The sequence below is a fragment of the Tiliqua scincoides genome, chromosome 1, assembly GCF_035046505.1.
Source record: "Tiliqua scincoides isolate rTilSci1 chromosome 1, rTilSci1.hap2, whole genome shotgun sequence".
In the NCBI taxonomy this organism is placed as follows: Eukaryota; Metazoa; Chordata; class Lepidosauria; order Squamata; family Scincidae; genus Tiliqua; species Tiliqua scincoides.
The window spans coordinates 102111101-102131124 of NC_089821.1; the positions used below are offsets into that span (position 1 = coordinate 102111101).

General features: G+C 43.5%; 1 protein-coding gene and 1 pseudogene across 1 annotated transcript in view; one reads left to right on the forward strand and one right to left on the reverse strand.

Annotated features, from left to right (window-relative positions):
• GRB14 (growth factor receptor bound protein 14) overlaps positions 1 to 17307 on the reverse strand; it is a 35372-nt gene extending 18065 nt beyond the window's left edge. Inside the window, exons 1-2 of the mRNA XM_066634591.1 lie at positions 17245 to 17307; positions 12603 to 12759 (exon numbers count right to left, since the gene is read on the reverse strand). Of these exons, the coding sequence (XP_066490688.1) occupies positions 12603 to 12759; positions 17245 to 17307 (220 nt within the window). The remainder of the gene's footprint in view (positions 1 to 12602; positions 12760 to 17244) is intronic.
• On the forward strand, positions 2972 to 3091 carry LOC136637980 (5S ribosomal RNA; annotated as a pseudogene).
• Positions 17308 to 20024: the final 2717 nt, after the last annotated feature.

Genomic DNA, 20024 nt, shown 5'->3' on the forward strand with positions numbered 1-20024 from the left:
GACAGCCCTTCTCTGAAAGCTGGGCATGCTGACTCGCGCTGGTCATGAGTGTAACTCAACCTGTATTGCAATTTCTACTAATTGTTAGCAAAACACAAATACACGTGAAACAACGCATGCACACCTTCAAGGCAACATGGGAAAATCCAAAGCCTGGCTTACAAGTGTCTTTCCTATGGATGAGTCAGCTGGCCTCAAAAGTCTAGTCAAGCTCACGCAAAGTTGTCAGATACTATACGGCCAACAGTCATATAACTACTACAAATCTCCTCCTTCCTCATGAGGAAAACCAAGCAAATTGTCTTGTAATGACAAGGTCTGCAGACAATATGTGCCAAAAACAAGAAGCTTTTTTTTTTTTTTTAAAGTACGGCACTCATCCTGTTCCACTCTCACTCAATAAATTCACACAAATAGACTTCAAATTGGGTCAACAAGGACCACTTTACTCCAAAAAGATACCTTTAATTTTCATGCCAGCGGAAGGATTGAAAAACCACTCTGAAGGCTGAGCCATGTCTGAAAATACACTCCTTTTGCTAACTTTAAAGAAAGCTTTCAAACTAGTTTGACATTTAAGTGTGGTTACATGGATGGCACTGTGACATTTATGAAAATGCCACGTTTTGGAGGCTTGGAAGGTGGGAAAAGTATGTTTTTAAAGAATGTTTCATGGTCTTGTCCAATAGAATGTGTTAACTCTTTAGCAGATGGCATGACATGAGTATTTAAACGAACAGCAGTCATTTAACATCATCTTGTAATCAGAGCTTCCCCTCCACAACACTGCCTATTCTGCCTAATGTAATTTAAAGCAAATTTTCATCTCCTATGAAAAGCAAAAGCTCCCTCTAATTTATGGAGCTATGACAGCATTAATCCAATATATCAACATGCTTTGCAGCCACTTTACAAAACTGCCAGACTGAAAAAGATTGGCAGATCATCATAAAGAACTCATAGTGCAGACTCTGTGCCAGGCCTGCAAAACTTATGACCCACCAAGCTGAATATAGCCATGTACAGTGGCCCACCAGGGACTCATTAAAACTCTGGCTTTTGCTCTCTGCCTGGGACTGCAAAAACAAGGAGATTTTCAAGAACCTGACAGGCCAATATATGGCTGATGGGCTGTATTCCACTAGGTTTTTTTTTTCTTTACAAGTTGTGCATGCCTGCTCTACACTATCAATTTCTAATGGAACAGTACTAGATTAGCTTGTTCGGCCTCCAGAATAATCCTGAAAAGATGCTGAACAAGACGGGTGCCTAATGAAAGGAAATGATCCCTCTGGACATCCTGTTCTGTTTGATACTGCACTCGGGAATAGTCCTGTTTCCTAATGCCTTACAAAAAAAACCCAACCTCATTAGCTGCAATCTGAATCCACTGCTTCCTGTTCTTGCTTCAGTGGCTCTGCTCAAACAAGTTTAAAGTTGTCCTGCTAACTGGACAAAGAGGCATCTTTATGGTGGTTCTCTTAAGTTTAGAGAGGGGAGAGCCACTTCCCCCCTTCCATCCCCAAAGAGTATCTTTTCCAGTGGTTGTTTGTTGGTGTCTATTCTTCTTTGTGGATTGTGACTTCCTTTGGGACCCTGGATCATTTTTTAAGAACAGCTTTTGCTATGTAACAAGCTTTGTACATGTCTGTTGTTGCCGTTGACAAATTATAAATTGTTATTATAATTATTATTAATGTTTTTAAGGCCTTGTGGAGATGCCCTGAATGGCATTTCCATGGCTGGGACTTATACGAGATGACAAGCATTATCAGACAGAGGACTGTGTTGTATTATTTCCAGGAGATACACAAGAGCCACATACTTCTCTGGGTCTGGAAGGAGTGGAGCTAGATCCTGAAGACATTCAGGAAAGAACCTGTCAATATGACTGAACAAGAATGTTTGCAGAGTGCCAATCTTGTTTGGTATTTTGGGTTGAATACTCTTCAAGCAGTTCAGTTATGATTCTCTCTCTCTCTCTCACACACACACACACACACACACACACACACACACACACACACACACACACACACAATACTTTAGATCCTCAATTCCTTTGACTCACTTCTGTATTTGTTCAGCCTGCTTGCATTTCAGCTGAAATGACTTGCTGAGGCAAAATACAGCTGTCTTAACAACCCTTCCACAGCAGTTTCTGAGAAGTATCAGGAATTCTGCTATTCCTCACAGCTCGCAGTGGTTTTCAGGCATCGGCGGGGGGGAGCACACTTTCTGCACCCATGGCAGTCCATGGCTCAGTGGGTTGCCCTCTCAATGCAAGGAAAGGATATCCCAAGGAGCTACTGGAAGAGGTAAATAATTTAGTTTCCCTGTTCCAAGGGTATTCTTTTTTTAAATCTATGATGATGCCTCTGTGCAATCTATGACGATCCATGCACAAGAATTGTAGCCAGTTTAAGAAAAAGAACCAGTCAAATAATCAAAATTGGAAGGTACGGCCAAACTCCTGGGCCAGTACCACAGATATTATCAATGCAAGGTGACAATTTTTTGCTGCTCCACATTATGAATTTAAACCACTCAAACAGGGCACAGGAACAACAATGAGTGGCTGGGAATGCTGCACTTCTTGTTGGCATCCTTCAGTCTCGGAAGACTATGGTGTCACGCTCTGAATGGTGGCTCTGGAACAGTGTCCTCTCCAGTGTGCAAAGCCTGGGTAAAGTAGGTATGGAGGATAGGCTGTTACCCATGCAGCAAATCCCCCCTCTCCATGTCACTGAAATGGTCCACTGGAAAGGCAGAGGCCAATACGGTTGGTTCCAGCGGCGTCGCAGGAGTTGCCAGAACGTGACTGTGTTCAGCCATGAACTGCCTCAGGGACTCCAGCTCTGGATTTTGCCTCGAGGTTGACTCCTGAAGCTTTTCCATAACTGGATGTAGCCACAAGGCAGTGGAGGTTTGGGATCAGAGTTTTCTTCTCTCAGATGTACGGTACTTCTCTCAGTACAGCAACTGTTACCCTGCACATGCCCGATCTCGTCTGATCTCGGAAGCTAAGCAGGGCCAGGCCTGGTTAGTACTTGGATGGGAGACCGCCTGGGAATACCGGGTGCTGTAGGCTTCTACCATGATCTCGGAAGCTAAGCAGAGTCAGGTCTGGTTAGTACTTGGATGGGAGACCGCTTGGGAATACTGGGTGCTGTGGGTTTATACCATAGCCTTTCGAGACTGAAGGTTGCCAACCAGCTGCACTTCAGTGTTCTACTAAAAGGTTAATATCTGAAAGTAAGAAACAACAGTGACACCCAGTGGCCATTTCAAAGCCCAACATGTCTAGACTTAAAGCACATGCCTCCGTTCAAAAGTTCCCTCTCATGTCTGCAATGAAATGTATTTGTAAAACTAAACAAATCTTCACAATTTGCTGCAGCAGGCAAATTTAAAGTGGCACATTTAAAGGACAGAATTTCAAGGATGTTCCTTCACTTGCTATGCATGCTGCCCTCGTATACTTTATTCAAAGCTCAGACGTTGTCTGAACTCCCATCAGCAAAAACGGAAAAGACTTGGGTTAGATAATAAAACCTATCCTGCGCACTAATCCCTTTCTTCCTGAACATTTGGGATACTGCCATTTCCCCTGCTCTTCCCTTTAATTGGTTTAACAGTGAAGGCAACTGAACAAGGACATCCTCACTAAGAATTGTGTTCACCAAATGGAAAAGGATCTTGGCCCAAAGCCCATTCCACCAGCAGAACACACAGCTACATCAACGTATCAATGGTTCTGGGTCAATAGCAGGTTTTGTGGATGAAATTCCTGTGCCAGTGGGATACCGCCAGTGCAAAGAGGGAAAAAGGCTTAGCAAGACTGATACTCTGCTCCCCCTGAGACAGCTCCAGGTTACACCCTTACAACATTACACCTACAAAAAGAGGTACCAGAAAGAAAACACTCTCAGAAGTCAGCCCTTCCACTACTTCCCTCCATCAGGCACAAGGTAAGGATTCTGAGTAACTCAGTAACCAATCATGGTGCAAACCTATATAAGGCTAAGCAGGAGCAGTCCAAGATCAATGGGCTTGAGGCAGGTGCAAAATACTGCCACCACCAGCATCCACTCCCTGCTGCTGCCGCCACTGCCTCCCCTTCCCTCTCTTCTTCTCGCCTTCGCTTATCCTGCTTGGTGACATCAGGAAAGAACAGCTCCATTCCTCTTCCTTGGCATGCTTGAAGTTGAAAAGGAGAGATGAAAGGGCAATTGTGTAGAAGGAGAGCAGAGGGCTGAGCATTCAGATGGTGCGGGGAAGCCATGCTGAGACTCGAACTTCTGACCTGGACAAGCCATCAACTATGGGTTCCATATGCAAGCCTCCTAACCATTAAACGATGGAGCTTTGTTCTGGTGGAGATCCTGTGGACTCTTCTTGGCAGTCAACTTACATGGGAGAATGCAACAGATAGGTTCCACAATGTTATTTTGTTGTTAATTCTGTTGTCACCAAATTTTAATTAACTCCTACCATGCATGGCTAACATGGGGGCGTCGCCACAACTTGATGGTGCCTTCCACCCATGGCAAGTATGAGGATATCACAGTGAGTGACACGGTGATCAATGGGAGATAATGAGGTGGCTCTCAATGTTAGCTTTGGTTTCCTGTGCTTTAAACTTTTCTGCATGGGGCACAGAGGATCCCAATTAGGTCACACTGGTAGTCATCTTAGCATAGTGACATTCAGTAAATGATAGGATTAGTTTGCTCATTTCACTCAGTGCACTGTGAACTGCAATTACACTTAAGAAACCAAACTGAATATTTGAAAATAACTTTTACATTTGTCAAATTTCAATTACTTGAACTACTGGATGCAAAGTAATATCTGATTTCTGCTGCAAAAAAGCTGTACGTCACCTGAAAGTGAAAAAATTACCCAGCAAACCATTTTCATTTCAAAGTACATTTATTCTCTTTCCATTTCAAATTTGAATTCCATAATTCAGCTTACAAGAACATTTCCTATACCAAGAACAGAAATCAAGCAATGCTGCAACAATGTGGTAAAAAAAAAAAAACCCTCAGAAATTGGCGAGCAGTTTTCTTTTGAAAAAAAAAAAATTTAGAACCGAAATGATAACACAATTCTGTAGAAACTAACTGAGAAGCCCAATGTTGGAGACATTACAGCTGCCCAAATTAGTGCGCTGGCACCAGCTGGCACCGCATTACAAAACCCATGCCCAGAGACAAGAGGGATGTTCAAATAATTAACATGGTGTGTAAACACTTAACACACACATTCATTACAAGAGTCAACAAGTAATTATTATTGTAAATAAAAGCACCAGATTCCCCTTTACTAAGATTCATCGTTTCAGACCTTTATTCATGAGCCATTTGAACAGCTGCTGGGTGTTAGGTAAAAGAGTTTGCAACCACCGTACTTGCCATGAATTTTTTATCCCCTAAACAAGTAAAGAATATTCATTTTTCTCCCCTATTGGAAAAAACAATCATATATGTTTCATGGGTTTAATGAGAGAGCAAGAGGAATGACAGGAGATTACCCACCCCAACAACAGCAACAGGAAATGAATGCACTTGTGCAGGCAATGATGCTAGAGATTAGATTTTTTTTTACCTGGTGTGCTCCCTGGGGCATTTGGTGGGCCGCTGTGAGATACAGGAAGCTGGACTAGATGGGCCTATGGCCTGATCCAGTGGGGCTGTTCTTATGTTCTTATGTTCTTATTTTTACCGGACCGTTTACACATTTTTCTGCAATAGCAGATCCTGACAACATTATATACTTCCAGACTGATGCTGATAAATATGTGTGACTTATAGGACAGCTTCGAATGTGGCAGTAGCTGGGAAAGCTGAGATGCAAATATACTCCTCTATTGCTACGCTGTGCCACTTAGGGGGGCAACCACCAGGGCCTAGGAGAGGGGGGTAAAGGGGGTAATTTGTGCCAGGGCCCAGGGTCAGAAAGGGGGCCCAGGAGCCAAAGGAGGGGGCCCAGAAAGTTCACGGGACCTGACATTTTCCTATCTTACCTGAACTCACTGCCAGCGCATAATGCTGAAACACAACCACATGCATGCAGTGTTAACTGCTGCTGCAAGCCATACACACCAGGCCCAGGAAAGCACCCATGACCCACCTTAACACAGTGTTAAATCTGGGAGGAAACTGGCCTGCTACAGTTTGTCTTCTGGATCCCATAACCATGAAGGAGTATATAGAAGCTCAGGGATCCAGCTGTGGGGCTACAGCTTCAGCAGAAATTCATTTTGATGCATTCTAGTGTGAGCCTAAATATGATGACGCTAATTTTGTGCAATCAATTTTCTGTATTTCAAAAATTTTAGAGAGACTTAAGAGTGTGTTTGGTTTTCCATATTACTTTCCCTAGCTGCCAATGCTGCATGTTCCGGTAGACCTGGGCTCTGCATCAAGAAGCCTAGTAGACCTGAGCTCCAAAGACTATTGTGGCTGTCAACACCCTCCCCCTGCCCTATTTTGCGCCCCCCACCTGCCTACCCCCATTGCCTCCCCCTTCCCCTCTGGGAAGGGGCCCTGAAGAAACTTTGTACGCCCTGCTAAAATTCCTCTCCTAGGCCCTGGCAACCACCATGTTAAGTTAATGTCTCTGATCTAGAATCGAATTTTTGTTGTACATCTTAGCTGCATTGTGTCAAACCTTATCCAGATTCTTCTTGTTAATGTAGACAACCATGCAATGTAATTAAATGAAAAAGGAGTTGTTCCAAACTTCTCTGAGCATGAAGAACTTCACAACCCGGCATTTGTTGGGGTATGCTGATGTCACAATGTTAGTCTGTGGCTGCTCTGCTTGTTTGGCTGATGAAGCCTCAGACAATGAAAGGAAAGAGGACGAGTCAGCCTTAGAAGCTGTGGGGCCCAATGCAAACATTTCTGCAAATCCAACTCCCCACTCACCAGAACAAGCAGAATTGGCACGCCTAGGGCTGATGGCGCTCCGCGCAAAGCATGCCATCCAGAAGTAGGTGGCAATGTAATGATGTCACCACCAACTGCTACTGGGGGGAGCAATTTCAAGCCAATTGGACCCAGGGGCAAGACACAGGGGGCAACTGGGGGGCTGCCCAGCAGCAATGCTCCACTCACCATGCTCTCCTCGCAACACTTCAGCATGGAAGATACCATGCTGGAGTGTCAGCTCCAGAGTGAAATGCTGGCTGTGGACTCTCTGCTTGCTGCCCAAGTGCAGAGACCCTCCAGGCGCAGAGTCCAATTTGGTCAAATTGCCCTAAGGCCGGTCCTGCATCTGGGACCAGGAAGAACACGGGTGCTTAGAAAGCTTTGCAAGTGCTCACTCAGTCCAGGCAGCGTCTCTTCTGCAGGTTTTATGTGGTGCTGCCTGGAAGTGATCTCTCCAACTCAGGTGCCATGATCCACAGGCCTAGTGTAGGGACAAATTTGGTCAAATTAGCCTAAAGCCAGCCCTGGGCAGAGAAAGTTCTAGAACACCCATTTTCCTCCTCCCAGCAATCTCAACCCCCACTCCCAAAGAGACTCTAACCATCTACCTCCATCTCCTCCCGGGCATCTTGCCCTACTGTCCCAAACAGGCCAATGTGCACAAAAAAATCAATCTATTTTCAAGAGAGTTCAGCTGCAGGGAGAGACCCCTCCACTTACTCTCAATCAGAAAATTGGATCTTCACCTGCTCCACCCAAGGATCTCTGCTTACTCTGGCCAATCTCAGACCCACAACATTATGTCATGGTATTGTCCAATTGAAGCTATGTGGGGGTCCTCAGACAGAGTCTGCTGCAAATACTACACTCCCCCCAAGAGGTCTGCCTGTATTTGGGTAGCTAGTATCACAGTAAAACAGAGGCCTATTAGGTAATGAGACCCAACTTAAGAAGGTCTGTGGATGATACAAACCACCATTATTACAGTCAAACAACTCATAGTACAGCTTCCACCTCCCTATATGCAGATTCAGGACGTGCGGTTTTAACTAATTGCTGGGTCCAAATCTGCGAAGGAGGCCAGACATGAGCTCCGGACATGACCAGAGGTGTTCTACGGTTGTGTCTGGGAGTTTCTGAGGCTGTGAGTGGCATCTATGGGTCTCAGAAAGGCCTCTGGAGGTACCAGAATGGCACTTCCAGTATTTATAACTGGAAATGCCTTTCTGGCATCTTCAGGGGCCCTTCTGAGGCCGGCAGAGGCCTCTGCAGGCCTCAAAATACCTCCAGACAGCAAATGGAGAATATTTTCTGATTTTGTCCAGAGGACCTAGGGACCAGAACAGGAGATGTGTTTATTCCATGGGTTTTGGTATTTGCAGGGTTCTGGATGGGAGAATGGATTCCACATGAATACCAAAATCCAACTGTACATCTTTATCAGATGCTCTGTTTGCAGTTCTTGTTGTTTTGGTTTATTTCTTGCAGTCTCTCAATATGAACCTTTTATTATATTACATATTCAAATATAAATAAAACATCTAAAGCCTGACCAAAGAACATCATGGGGGGGGGAGGGGAAAATTATGAAATACTTCCAGGAAGGGGTCAGATGGTAACTGATTTCACAGAATGAGCACTGCAAATGAAAAGCTTCTTCAGAGGCATCTTAGGCTCGCTCTACTTGGGTAGCAGAATGAGAAGGTGGCATTCTGTGTACTAGAACAGACTGAACCATCGCAGTGGGGAGGTTGGGGAAGAATGAAATGATTTTTTTTCAATGCTTTCTTCTTTTAAAAACCAACCCACTTGCTTGCAAGTAGAAAACTAGTATAACAGGCAAAGAGCCTAATTTGATCCTATCTCCCCTGATGTGTCAGTTTTCAATGTTAAAATTTTAAAAGTGGCATCCTGAACTGCAGTCTGAAGTGGGCATGTACATTCTACCTCACCTGAACAGGGTGGCCACAAAATCCCTGCACATGAGATTCTGTGGATTTAAGATTGAAGTCATTTAAGCCTGCACAGGGATATCGGGGCTATCCTGTAAAACCAAGCCTTAGCCAACTTCACACCATGGATGGAAAAGCCCATTAGTAAGATGTCTCCTACCCACCCACCCCCCCAGCCAGTGGAATGGAGTCTTCTGTGCCTCTTGGGCAACTGCTTAATCGTTCTCATTTGTTCTTACTCCAGGTTGTTACTGCAAAGTGCATGTAACAAATGAAAGCCCTTGTTGTCGTTCAGTCATTAAGTCATGTCCAACTCTTCATGACTCCATGGACCACAGCACCCCAGGCCCCCCTGTCTATCACTAACTTCCAGAGTATGTCCAAAATTGAAAGCCCTAATAATTAAAGCCCTAATAAACAATATTTAGAAATTTTAAAATCTGATTTTGTTTTTAAGTTACACCTCACCTTTCCTTTGCATGGGGCTGCACCTGTACTTCTCATGCAGTACATCAATGCAGTCTGTAAGCAGCAGTTTTCATCTGCCTAGGCAAACAATACTAAGGGAGTACAAGCAAAAAGGTTCTCCATCTTTCACACTTAGGACTCAATTCAACTTCAGAACTCCACAGCTAAAACGTTGCGAGTGCCGTTTCTGTTGATCTAGGCTTTTAGAAGTTCAACAGCTGTAGCTCTGGATTCCACGACTGTATTAGTGGACTTTAAATCAAATCTCAGCAGGATAATTTATGACCCTGTGAGAGGATGTTGACAAGTCTCCTTCAGTGGAACAAAATGTAATTTAGAAGACAGGCATCTACTATCTGCCCAGAAATATTCAGTAGAATAACACTTCTGCAAGTGCAGCTCTGTCAACAATGCCCTCGCAGCAATATTTTGGCTGGCTGCTCCACCGCTGACATTGGAGTCAAGGCAAGTGAAACAACAAATCAATCAATTAAGGTGGTCTTTAGACACATTTTACAAATATTTCCAGCAGTAGACATTTTCAGGCATTGCCTTTTAAAAGATGGGCGTCTGGCTTACTGCTGTTTTTAAAACAACTTTAAATTTTAAATTGCAGCTTTAGTTTAATTTTGAACTGATCATTTGTGATGCTTTGATTTTACATCTGTGTTTGCTAACGGGCAGTTTTATATATATGGAACATAAATACACTGCATGTGGGGGGAGGGAAGGTGGGATATAAATAATAAAAAATACATTGTTGGAAAACTTTGGATGAAATATTAAGAACATTTATATTCAGCTTCTCCATAACAAGAAAGTTCACAGAGCCAGCTGACACAGCAACATAAAAGAAAAGCTCCCCATCTCAAAATCTTTTCTAAAAAGGGGGTGGTGACACCAACAAGCACTCAGTCACTGCAAAAGATGCCAGCCTTTGATGAAGACTGCAATTGATCTCCCCCTGCTCAGCATACAGAACTCACAACTTTAAAAAGGTCAGTGGCGTCACAGGAGTTTGTGTCGCCCAGTGCAGAAGGCCAGTGTGTCACCCCCATGATGGACCTCCTCCCATGCAGTGGGAGGGGCAATGCCTGGGTGGTGGGTGTGGTGACATACCATCACCTTGCCCCCTCTGGTTTTTTTTGGCTATAACATTTGACAGAATAAAGATATTTGAACACGGTTGACTTCATTGCAATCTGCATGAAATTATGCATCGATAGATATATAACATGATGGTATTATTCAAAACTACCAAGATTTTAGAAATTTTGGCCAGTAGTGGTGTCACCCCCACCCCCATGTGCGTCACCCGATGCAGTGCACACCCCCCTAGTAATGCCACTGAACAAGGTTGTGAGTTAAAAAAACAAACTTTGTACAGTCGGGAGGGCCACTCAGCAGCAGCAGGATATTGAATGGCAATATCCAATGGTCTACTGTGAAAAATCAAAAGCGGATAAAATCATGTGCATGGGCTACCGTACCATGCATAGCAAAGTCATAAACCATGGGGCCACACTGGTGCAGCAAGAAAGGACAATGAAAGTGCACCTTGCAAGGCCTTCTTTGAGTCCGGCATGAAGAGAGTGTGGAACAATATGAAAATAGTCTCTCAAGCAGGGGCTAGAGAGCCACCTATCAGGGTTGTTGCTGCTCTGGAGAGTCTGTGTTGGCAGAGGGTTGGGACTTGACCTTGCCGATCCCTTCCAACTCTTTGATTCCCAGGCTGTTCAACCCCCATTGGTATTTGTTTGATGGTGCAAAGAGATTTGCTGTTTTATTCCTGGAGTTTTATTCATCTCTTTACTATTTCATTTTACTGGTTTTAATTTAGGTCATTGTTAGCTACCCTAGAAATACTTGTGTTTGAGGATCGAGATATAAATGAAAAGTAAAATAAATCACTCAATTGATCAGCAACTGTTATTAGTCTCCTCAATAGAACTAATAACAGAGATCAAACGTGTGCACCTGTGGGCTGGCAAAAATGGGTTAAGTTTACAGATTTTTCCCCTCTCCTTCAACATACCCAGCTCAGAAAATGCAGGTGGGTGCTTGTGTAATAGCTTTCTCTCTCTCCTTTAAACTCCAACTTGCTCCAAGATAGGAGTGACCAAACCACAGCATGCCATGTGCCACTTTTTATTTAGAGAATCTTGTATGTGCCACTCCACTTTAACATCTCTTGTAGCTATTACCATGAGCCTAAACAGAGCCTCTAAGTTCAAGGGCAGTATACCTCTGAGTGCCAGAAGATACAAAGCAAGAAAAGTGGGAGTGCTGTTGCCTATTTGGGGCTTTCCAAATTCACATGCCTGACTGCTTGATGAGACCAGAAAGGTGGCGTGCATGAACATTTAGTTCAATCCAGCAGGTCTTGTTCCAAGGTCCATATGTTTCCCTTCTACGTAGCAAAGCTCCCCTCAGCCTGCCCAACTTCTCATCCTCAAAGATTATCTTAGCTAGGATATGTTTGAGGATGATTTTCCTGAAGATGGCATCTCTGCCTGGCTGGGTCACCTGGGCTTTGCTGAGATCATTGGTCATCTTTACACTGCCCTGCCCAGCCTAGCCCTTGCCAGTTAGTGGAATGCAGCTCACTAGCATCCACCCTATTGACCTTCTCACCTGCATATCATTCTGTTCCTGCCATTCTCCCCATTTCCCAAGCAGAACAAATGAAGCAGAGTAGCCATGGCCACCCTGATTGTGCCTTTTGTAGCATGAGAAACTTGGGGGCATGTTCTGTAAGGAGTAACCCAAAAAAAAAAAAAACCTATAAATTGCTGCAGTGCTTTCTTTGTTATTATTTAAATGCTCTTCAAAATATGTGGCAACTCTGGGCATGCCACTTAGAAAGTGTCCATGCACTACAGCCACATCATAAAATTACAATAAAACACTTTAGTAAAGCAAAAAACTGGCAAGTAAGGTCCATGCTGGCAGTCTGTTTGGTCAACAGCCAAAGATCAAAGCTTTTCACAACACAGCAGCATGAAAGTGTCAAGAGGCCAATGCTTACTGAGTGGTAGCCCAGTCACTAGAACTTGTCACTTCCCAGCCTGGCTTCCCTTCTGGGACATCTACCTTGCAATCTTGTTGGTTAACAAATCCCACTGTATTCAGTGGAGTTTACTCTCCATCCAAAGTGTGCCGAGGATTCGCTTTTTTCTCCCCACGCCAGAATAACATACAAGAGTCTGACACATTTTTTCCTGAAGCAAGAAACACTTACCTAAACCTAAGCAAGTGAGATGTTCAAACAGAGTCCAGCTGTGATCATCAACGTAATGGTTCTTCAATATCAGCAATTGGCACAAATCTCTGGCTCTTATATCACTCGGAACCTCCAAAGCTTTGCTAGTTTCATCCTCGCTATATACTTTAATCACCTGTAAAAAGGCAAACATGTCCATTGAAAACGTCAGAATTCCATTTGCATTAGAAGGCCCCGTTCATTCACATGCTGCGTCTAGGCCTGAAACTCAGCCTATGAATTTAGACCAGGAATTGCCCCACGTGTGATCTTTAATATAATTAGATCAGAGTCAGACATCTAAAGAGGACTCTCTGGGGATAAACATCCAACAGGAATCAGTAATTACGGCTGCCAGATCTCAGGTTTTGGAAGGCTGACCTCAGCCCTTCAGGTGAGCAACTTGACTGCTCACCATTTCTGCAGCCTTTCATTCAAAACTGACTGTGCACGACTTGCAAAAGTGGAAAGCTACATTTTCTCCAACTGGCCAAGGTGGCAGTGGAGAAAGCAGCAGATATCTTTGATCAGTCAGCAACTGCTTGACACCACCAGGCTTGCAGCTGGAATCCTACAACTAGGAATGACCTTGATCTGGCAACTCTTGTCAGAAATGGACTGGGTGAAGCACAGCTCAATTTCCTGGTTTGTCCTTATATTCTGCAACTGCACTATTAAGAGGGAACACGGCCACATCCAAAATGGAGTCAACGCTAACTCCTGATTTACCACTTCCAATATCGCCTTCAAACAAGTGTCTATTTTTTGGGGTAGCAAGCTGTTCCTTACCTGCAACAACTACGCTACATCAGTCTCCAGTATACATCCTCTGGCCAATGTCTAAGAAATTGACTGTTCAGCAGGCCTCCTGATAGACTCCAAGGCAATATAGCAGTCTAAAGGTCAAACTCTGACTTACTAGAAGCCTACTTTATTTCCAAGATAGCTAAATCATAGCCCTGCACACTTCTCAATGGGGAAAATTCTGTTCCTTCTTCCCCTTCCAAACCAAGGGATTTCTGCCAAGAAAAGAGGATTATGAGCGTTGGAAGCTACTCATCCTGCCAATTTCCTTGGTTACTATAATACTCTTCATAAAGTATTTAGATAGAAGAAATGGGTGTTGGGGGGGGCTGAGAGGAGAGAGATATTATTCTAGTAAACCTCATCAACCCAGGGGGGTGGTACATATTGAACAAATACATTATGATGCTGCTGTCTGAAGGCATACAAAAATATCACTGATTGTGCTCACTCCCATGCAAGATAGCTGCTAGTTTAATGTCCTTTAATAAACACCAAGGAAAGCTCTGTGAAGGTCACTGAGAGTGTTGCCTTGACAATGTGGGAGAACAAAAATCAAAATAAATACATGCTGTTTTGTCTTTAGATAAAAACACACATACTTCAGCAAAAACGACAGGGTAGGAACAAACTCACTGTCAATTAAACGTACAGTCCTGCATGTGAATGCAAGAGTTTAACCAGAGCTTAGCAAAGGCAATGGTGAAAGATGTCGAAGGATTTTATGGCAACTTGATACTGTCCAAAATTACTTTTAGGAACATGCATCAGATTTGTTTGCACTTTCTGCAAAGCATATCCAGCAATGGTAATGCACTGGAGCATGAGGTCTTGTAGATGTGTCACAGTGCATATCACAAAATTAAGTGTACTGCTAGCCCAACATTAAAAAATTACAGCCAGTTCAGTAAACATTGAGGAGAATGCACCATGACAAACCCTGGGTCATGCTCTCTCTTAACACTGACACAGGAGGGGAGGCAGTTTAAAGCTTCAATTTAAGGTTTGTTACAAGGCACAGTTTTCACTTTTACCCAGACAGGGGGAACTGAGGTTTGTACTAACCACAATTAACACACCTGGATACCAAACCAGGATCAAATCAAACATAATGGCAAACTCTATTTTGCTGTTATATCTGAACTGGGCTTATCTATGATGTATAAGAACAGATGTCCTGCACTGCATTTTTATAACCAAGAGAGGATTGGTGCCTTGCTTTACTCCTGGTTTTTTCCTAGCACACATCTAGGTTCAATTACTCTGTGTCTCTCAGGGGATTGTCACTGGAAAATATTTTTTTTTAAATCCACTCCAAGCCTCTCTGTAATGGGACGTTACCTTAGCAGAATATTGTTGACTCCAACAGAAAAGCTACCCATTGGGTAATACCTCCCTACAGTCATATACACCACCCACCAGGGAACATGTAAAGGTGCTAGATTTTTAAACATCTGCAACTCCTCCTATTAATTTAGACCAGGGAACTCCAGACTCTGGCCTGTGGGCCAGATCCAGCGCCCTGCCTAATCCCTCCTCTGCGTGAACAGAGCTTACTGTTCCACGGGGGAACCTCCACAAGGCCCCTCCATTCAACCCCAGTCTTGGTGCTGGCCAGCCACTTCCGGGTTCTGTCACCCTAGCAGATACGGCTATGCCTGGATTTCCGGGCAGACACCAGTGTGAAGACTGGAGGAGAACAGAGGGGCTTTGCAGGGGCTTCCCAGTGGATCATAAGCACCATCCGCGCCAGGGAAACCTTTGCTGATGCACAGTAGTCTTCAAAATGAAGACTGATTGAGAATCCACTTATTTAGAGAATTTTCCCAGCCTCCAGGTAACTATTTTAATGCAATTTGAAATTACTGCATTTTCCCCCCATGTTTCACATTCTTATGAATCCATTCCCACATTCATTCCATTTTTGGAAACACATTAGAGGCAAGACATGTGTTTTGATTATTTAACCATGCCATTGAAATAACCATGGGCTGTAAACCACCGCAGATGTGGACAGGAGATCTGCCATGTGTTGAACAGACATCATGAAAGATAAAGAAGGGGTGTTGCTCAGTGGTAGACCACAGGTGTTGTTGCATGCAGAAGGCCTTGGGTTCGATTGCTAGCATCTCCAGGTAGGGCTAGGCCATGTCTGAGACATTGCAGGAAGGTTCTGCCAGTCAGCTTGACAGACTGGTGGTCTGACTCAGGATAAGGAATTGTATATCTTGAAGCCTGCCCTATAGCTGCATTTCTAGGGAGAGTCTAGCAAACGTCTACAGACATGCTATGTGTCAGATTTCTAGCAGCCTCAGAAGCACAGGACACCAATTATTATTAATAATTTGTAATTATTCATAAATAAAAATATTTCTAGTTTTTTTTTACTAGTGCACTGTTTCTCAAACTGTGGGTCGGGACCCAATAGGAAGGTCACAAGCCAATTTCAGGTGGGTCCCCATTCATTTCAATATTTTATTTTTAGTATATTAGATTTGATGCCAACATGGTATGTGACTGCATTTGGGGAGATCTGTACTTTTAACAGGTTATAATATATATGCTTTCAACAATGATAGTCAATGGGGCTTACTCCTGGGTAAGCACAGATAGGATTGCAGCCTAGGACTATTAAAAAAATTTTCTTGCTTGATGATGTCACTTCCAGCCATGACATCACTTCAAGGTAGAGACATCACTTCTGGTGGGTCCCAACAGATTGTCATTCTAAAAAGTAGGTCCTGGGCTAAGAAGTTTAAGAACCACTGGTCTAGTGAGTCATGACAGATTCTCATTTTAAAAAGTGGGTGCCGGTGCTAAAAAGTTTGGGAAGCACTGAATTTAAATATTAATTTAGTGTGACATTAATAACAAGATCTTTTTAATGTGAAAAACGGATTGCTATTTTTAAAAATGAAAATTTTCCTTATTTTCCAGATTTTATCCATGATTCCAAATTCAATAAGGGCAGAATAACAGCTGAGTAACTTTTATCCTACACAGAAACTCTTGGCCTTTAAAACCTGCATGAGAGGTAGAGATTTAGCAGGAGGAGCTGTAAGGAAAAATGGGTTATGCCAGCAGAAGAACCAGAATTTATAGCTCGGGGGGGGGGGGACCTATGCAGATTACAGTACAAAACTATTCTATTCCAGTATTGCTCCCAAGGGCATTTTATACACAAAATAGAAAGCACTGCTTAATATTGCAGCTGGTTTATTTCTGCTCAGGTTGGGAAAAAGAAGACATATATAGCATAATTTATATTGTGAAGTGGGGTGTTAGAAGAGCAACAATGCAATACTGTATGTTGGAATGGCTCAGATTTATTGTGGCTAAAAACAGTAACAGAATTAACCACCACCTTCGGCAGAAAAATCAGATCTGGCTTACATCAACTCCGTCACAATACAATTTTTCAAACCTCATTAGCAATTATATACCCAGTGAAAATATGGAAATTCAAATGACACATTACCCCACGTCCTCCAGTACAGTTCATAGCATTAGATGAAACTACCTTCCTTCTAACTGAAACCACATGCATTATGTCATCATTTTATGGACAAGAGTTAGCTACAATCTGCCATTCTATTCCATAATACCCAATTTTTTTTTTTAAAAAAAATATCCACTTGTTTGCAAAACTTTCCTGGAACTTGTAAACTCTCGTGTTTACAGTGACCATCTGTCCGCACATTTAAAGCCACAGGAGTGGATTCTTTCACCCAATGTAGGCACCCTAAATGCACATACATTCCCTGCAACACTGCTGCCTTGCCCCATGCTCTGAAGTGTGTGTGTAAAGTCTGCCTACCCGTTTTTGCAGGACTATTGGAGTAATCACCGGCAGAGTCACCCTCCGTCCACACAAGCTCATTTCTGTTCTTCCCAGAAATTAGCTCACAAAAGCCTGTCTGAGCCACTTGTAAAATAAAAGGTAACTTCGTTGAGGATCCGTTTGGATAAATCTATTCCTCAGCGAGAGCCAGTGCAAAGGGGACAACTAAGTCAGCAATAAAAAGGCACACTGTGTATGTGACTCCACTCCTTCAGGAAGCCAATTGAGGAGGACTCCAGACAGAACTAACCAATGACAGGCCGATCAGACTGTGTGGGGTGAACTCCTCCTTTGCCCTTGGAAACACATTCTGATACTTCTGCTTGTGATATTTAAAGAACCCAATTAAAGATGCATTTAAATCACTCAAAATCATCTCCCAAGCAATGCCTTCCTCTATGAACTGGAGAGCAGCATCTTTCTCTCCCCTCACTTGCCCTAGCTTTCCTCCTCCTCTTTAGAACAGAAAAATGTAAGTATTCCAGGGAAATTATAACATATGCCCCTTACATTTCAATGAGTATTCGTTTGACAACAAAATGGGTCAGAACTGGAAGTTTAAAACCCATTTGTGCCCGGCCCGCAGGTGTACACATTTGGTCCCTGTTGCGTATATGCAACATTGGGCAAATATGGCTTAAGCACAATATACAGCCCCAAGTCTTCTGACCAAGCCATTGTTCTGATGCTCAACAGTAAATGGAGACCTTCACACCTTGCTCAATTGGCTCCCCGTTTGGGGAGACACTATCGCTCAGTGACAGAGCATCTGCTTTGCATGCAAGAAGAGCCAGGTTCAAATCCTGGCATCCCTAGGCAGGATTGGGGAAACCCTGCTGTCTGAAATCCACTGTCAGTGTAGTCAATGCCAACTAAGATGAACCAGGGATCAGACTTAGGATAAAGCAACTTCCTACATTCTATTGGAGGCAATGATCTTCAAGGGTCTTAATTGCCTTTTGTTTTCTCTCTACTTGCCTACCCCAGAAATCTCCCCTTCCCATTTAAGGCCAATCCAGACTAACTTCTCAATGTGTGAAACTGAGAAATTAGATGGTTATTAAGTGGCATCATTACCTCCAGTAATGGGACCTTATATTCCTACTGCTGCTGGATCTAGAAACATAAGACAACCATCTAATTTACTTATTTAAAAGACGTGTGCACACTGTATGCAAACCTATGGTCTTAGTTTTAGTGAATATAATTGCCTCCTGGAATAGCTGACAGCTCCATGGCAAAATCGCCATCCCATTTTCTTCAAATAGCTGGAACTCAGCCAACGAAATGAACAATAGGCAAGAGGGAAAAAGTTGACTTCAGGTCACATTAGTTAGCAATATTAAAGAATTAAATCCTAATCAGTTACAGAGCAAAGGCACTATGTCTAATAATTCCCATCTTAACACAGGAGTGTTAACATGCTGGAGCATGTCTGGCTAATGTTGTGCCGTTTATCCCTTTTTTGTGGAAAGCCATTAGTAGAATTAGATCCTTAAGTTCTCTAGGGGACCAGGCAAAAGCATTAACCTGTATTTGGGTAGTCCTTGAATTGCAACACAGTCTTAATTCCCTATCTTTTTCACTTTGCCACCAAGAAAGGTATATGTTAAAATGAAACTCTGCCCCGTTTTCTCCTATTACAGTCAACAGTCAAATGTCCTTACAGATGCAGAGGGAACACTAGAATTAAAACTTTCTGTACTATTTTTCACTACAAGCATATAGCCTGTTACAGCCTCTAGCAGTGCTTTATACCATATTAGTGAAGACATTTAAAATCATTCCATGACATCACGGTAACTCTGCCAATGACTTTGAATTCATGTGTGACTCATCTGAACAATCTGAAACCAGTGCTCTGGCAATTCTGACCTCCAGGTTCCTGCAACATAAGATCTGTTCAGCCAAAAGCAACAGGAAAACTCCCCAGATCAGGGGTTCCCAAATTCCTCCTAGGAAGTTGGGAATCCTGTAAGTGGCTGCAGGGGCAGGGCGTGCTCCAACAGCTCTGCAGTGATCAAGGCGCCACAGGGACCCATGGGTATATTAACATATCGGGGGGGGGCTCTGTGAAGCCTCCTGGAGGGTTCTGGAGACTAGCAGCCCACTCTGCGATCCTCCCTGCTGCAGCTGCCATCAGGAACCCATTCCTGTGTCACTCTCCTTTAAGGGGGAATGGCCCACTTCTCGTTCCCGTGATGGTTCTGGTTCCCACTTTGGGAACTGCTGCCCTAGGTAGCAGACAACACCCTGCATATTCACTTCAGGGTTTGATCTTCAATATATTATTATGTACACCAGGCTTTACCACAAATGAAAGTTCCATGCCCTGAGGGGATTACAATCGAGAAACTGAAATAAGGAAGTCACCAGAGGATGGCAAGGGAAATAGAGACAAGACTAAAAAGGAGGCAAATCTATGGTTATTTCATCTACAACACAAGTAGGTACTATAGGTTGTGGGAACTAGTGGACTGTGCCAAAGGCCTCATGCAAAGGTGAGTTTTGCAAAGGATTTTGAAAGACATAAGAGGTGATATCATAGAGGTGGTTCCTCACATAAGGGACAGCAAGGGAGAAAAGAGACAATTTTGGGTGACTGTGGTTGAGTTAGAGCAGGGTTCTCCAAACCCCAGCCCGGGGGCCAGATGCAACCTACAGCAAGCCTCTTTCCGGCCCACAGCCAACCTCTTGTCCCCCGAAAGCCTCTGGCACACTCATCTGAACATGACCAGAACTGTGCTCTGATTGTG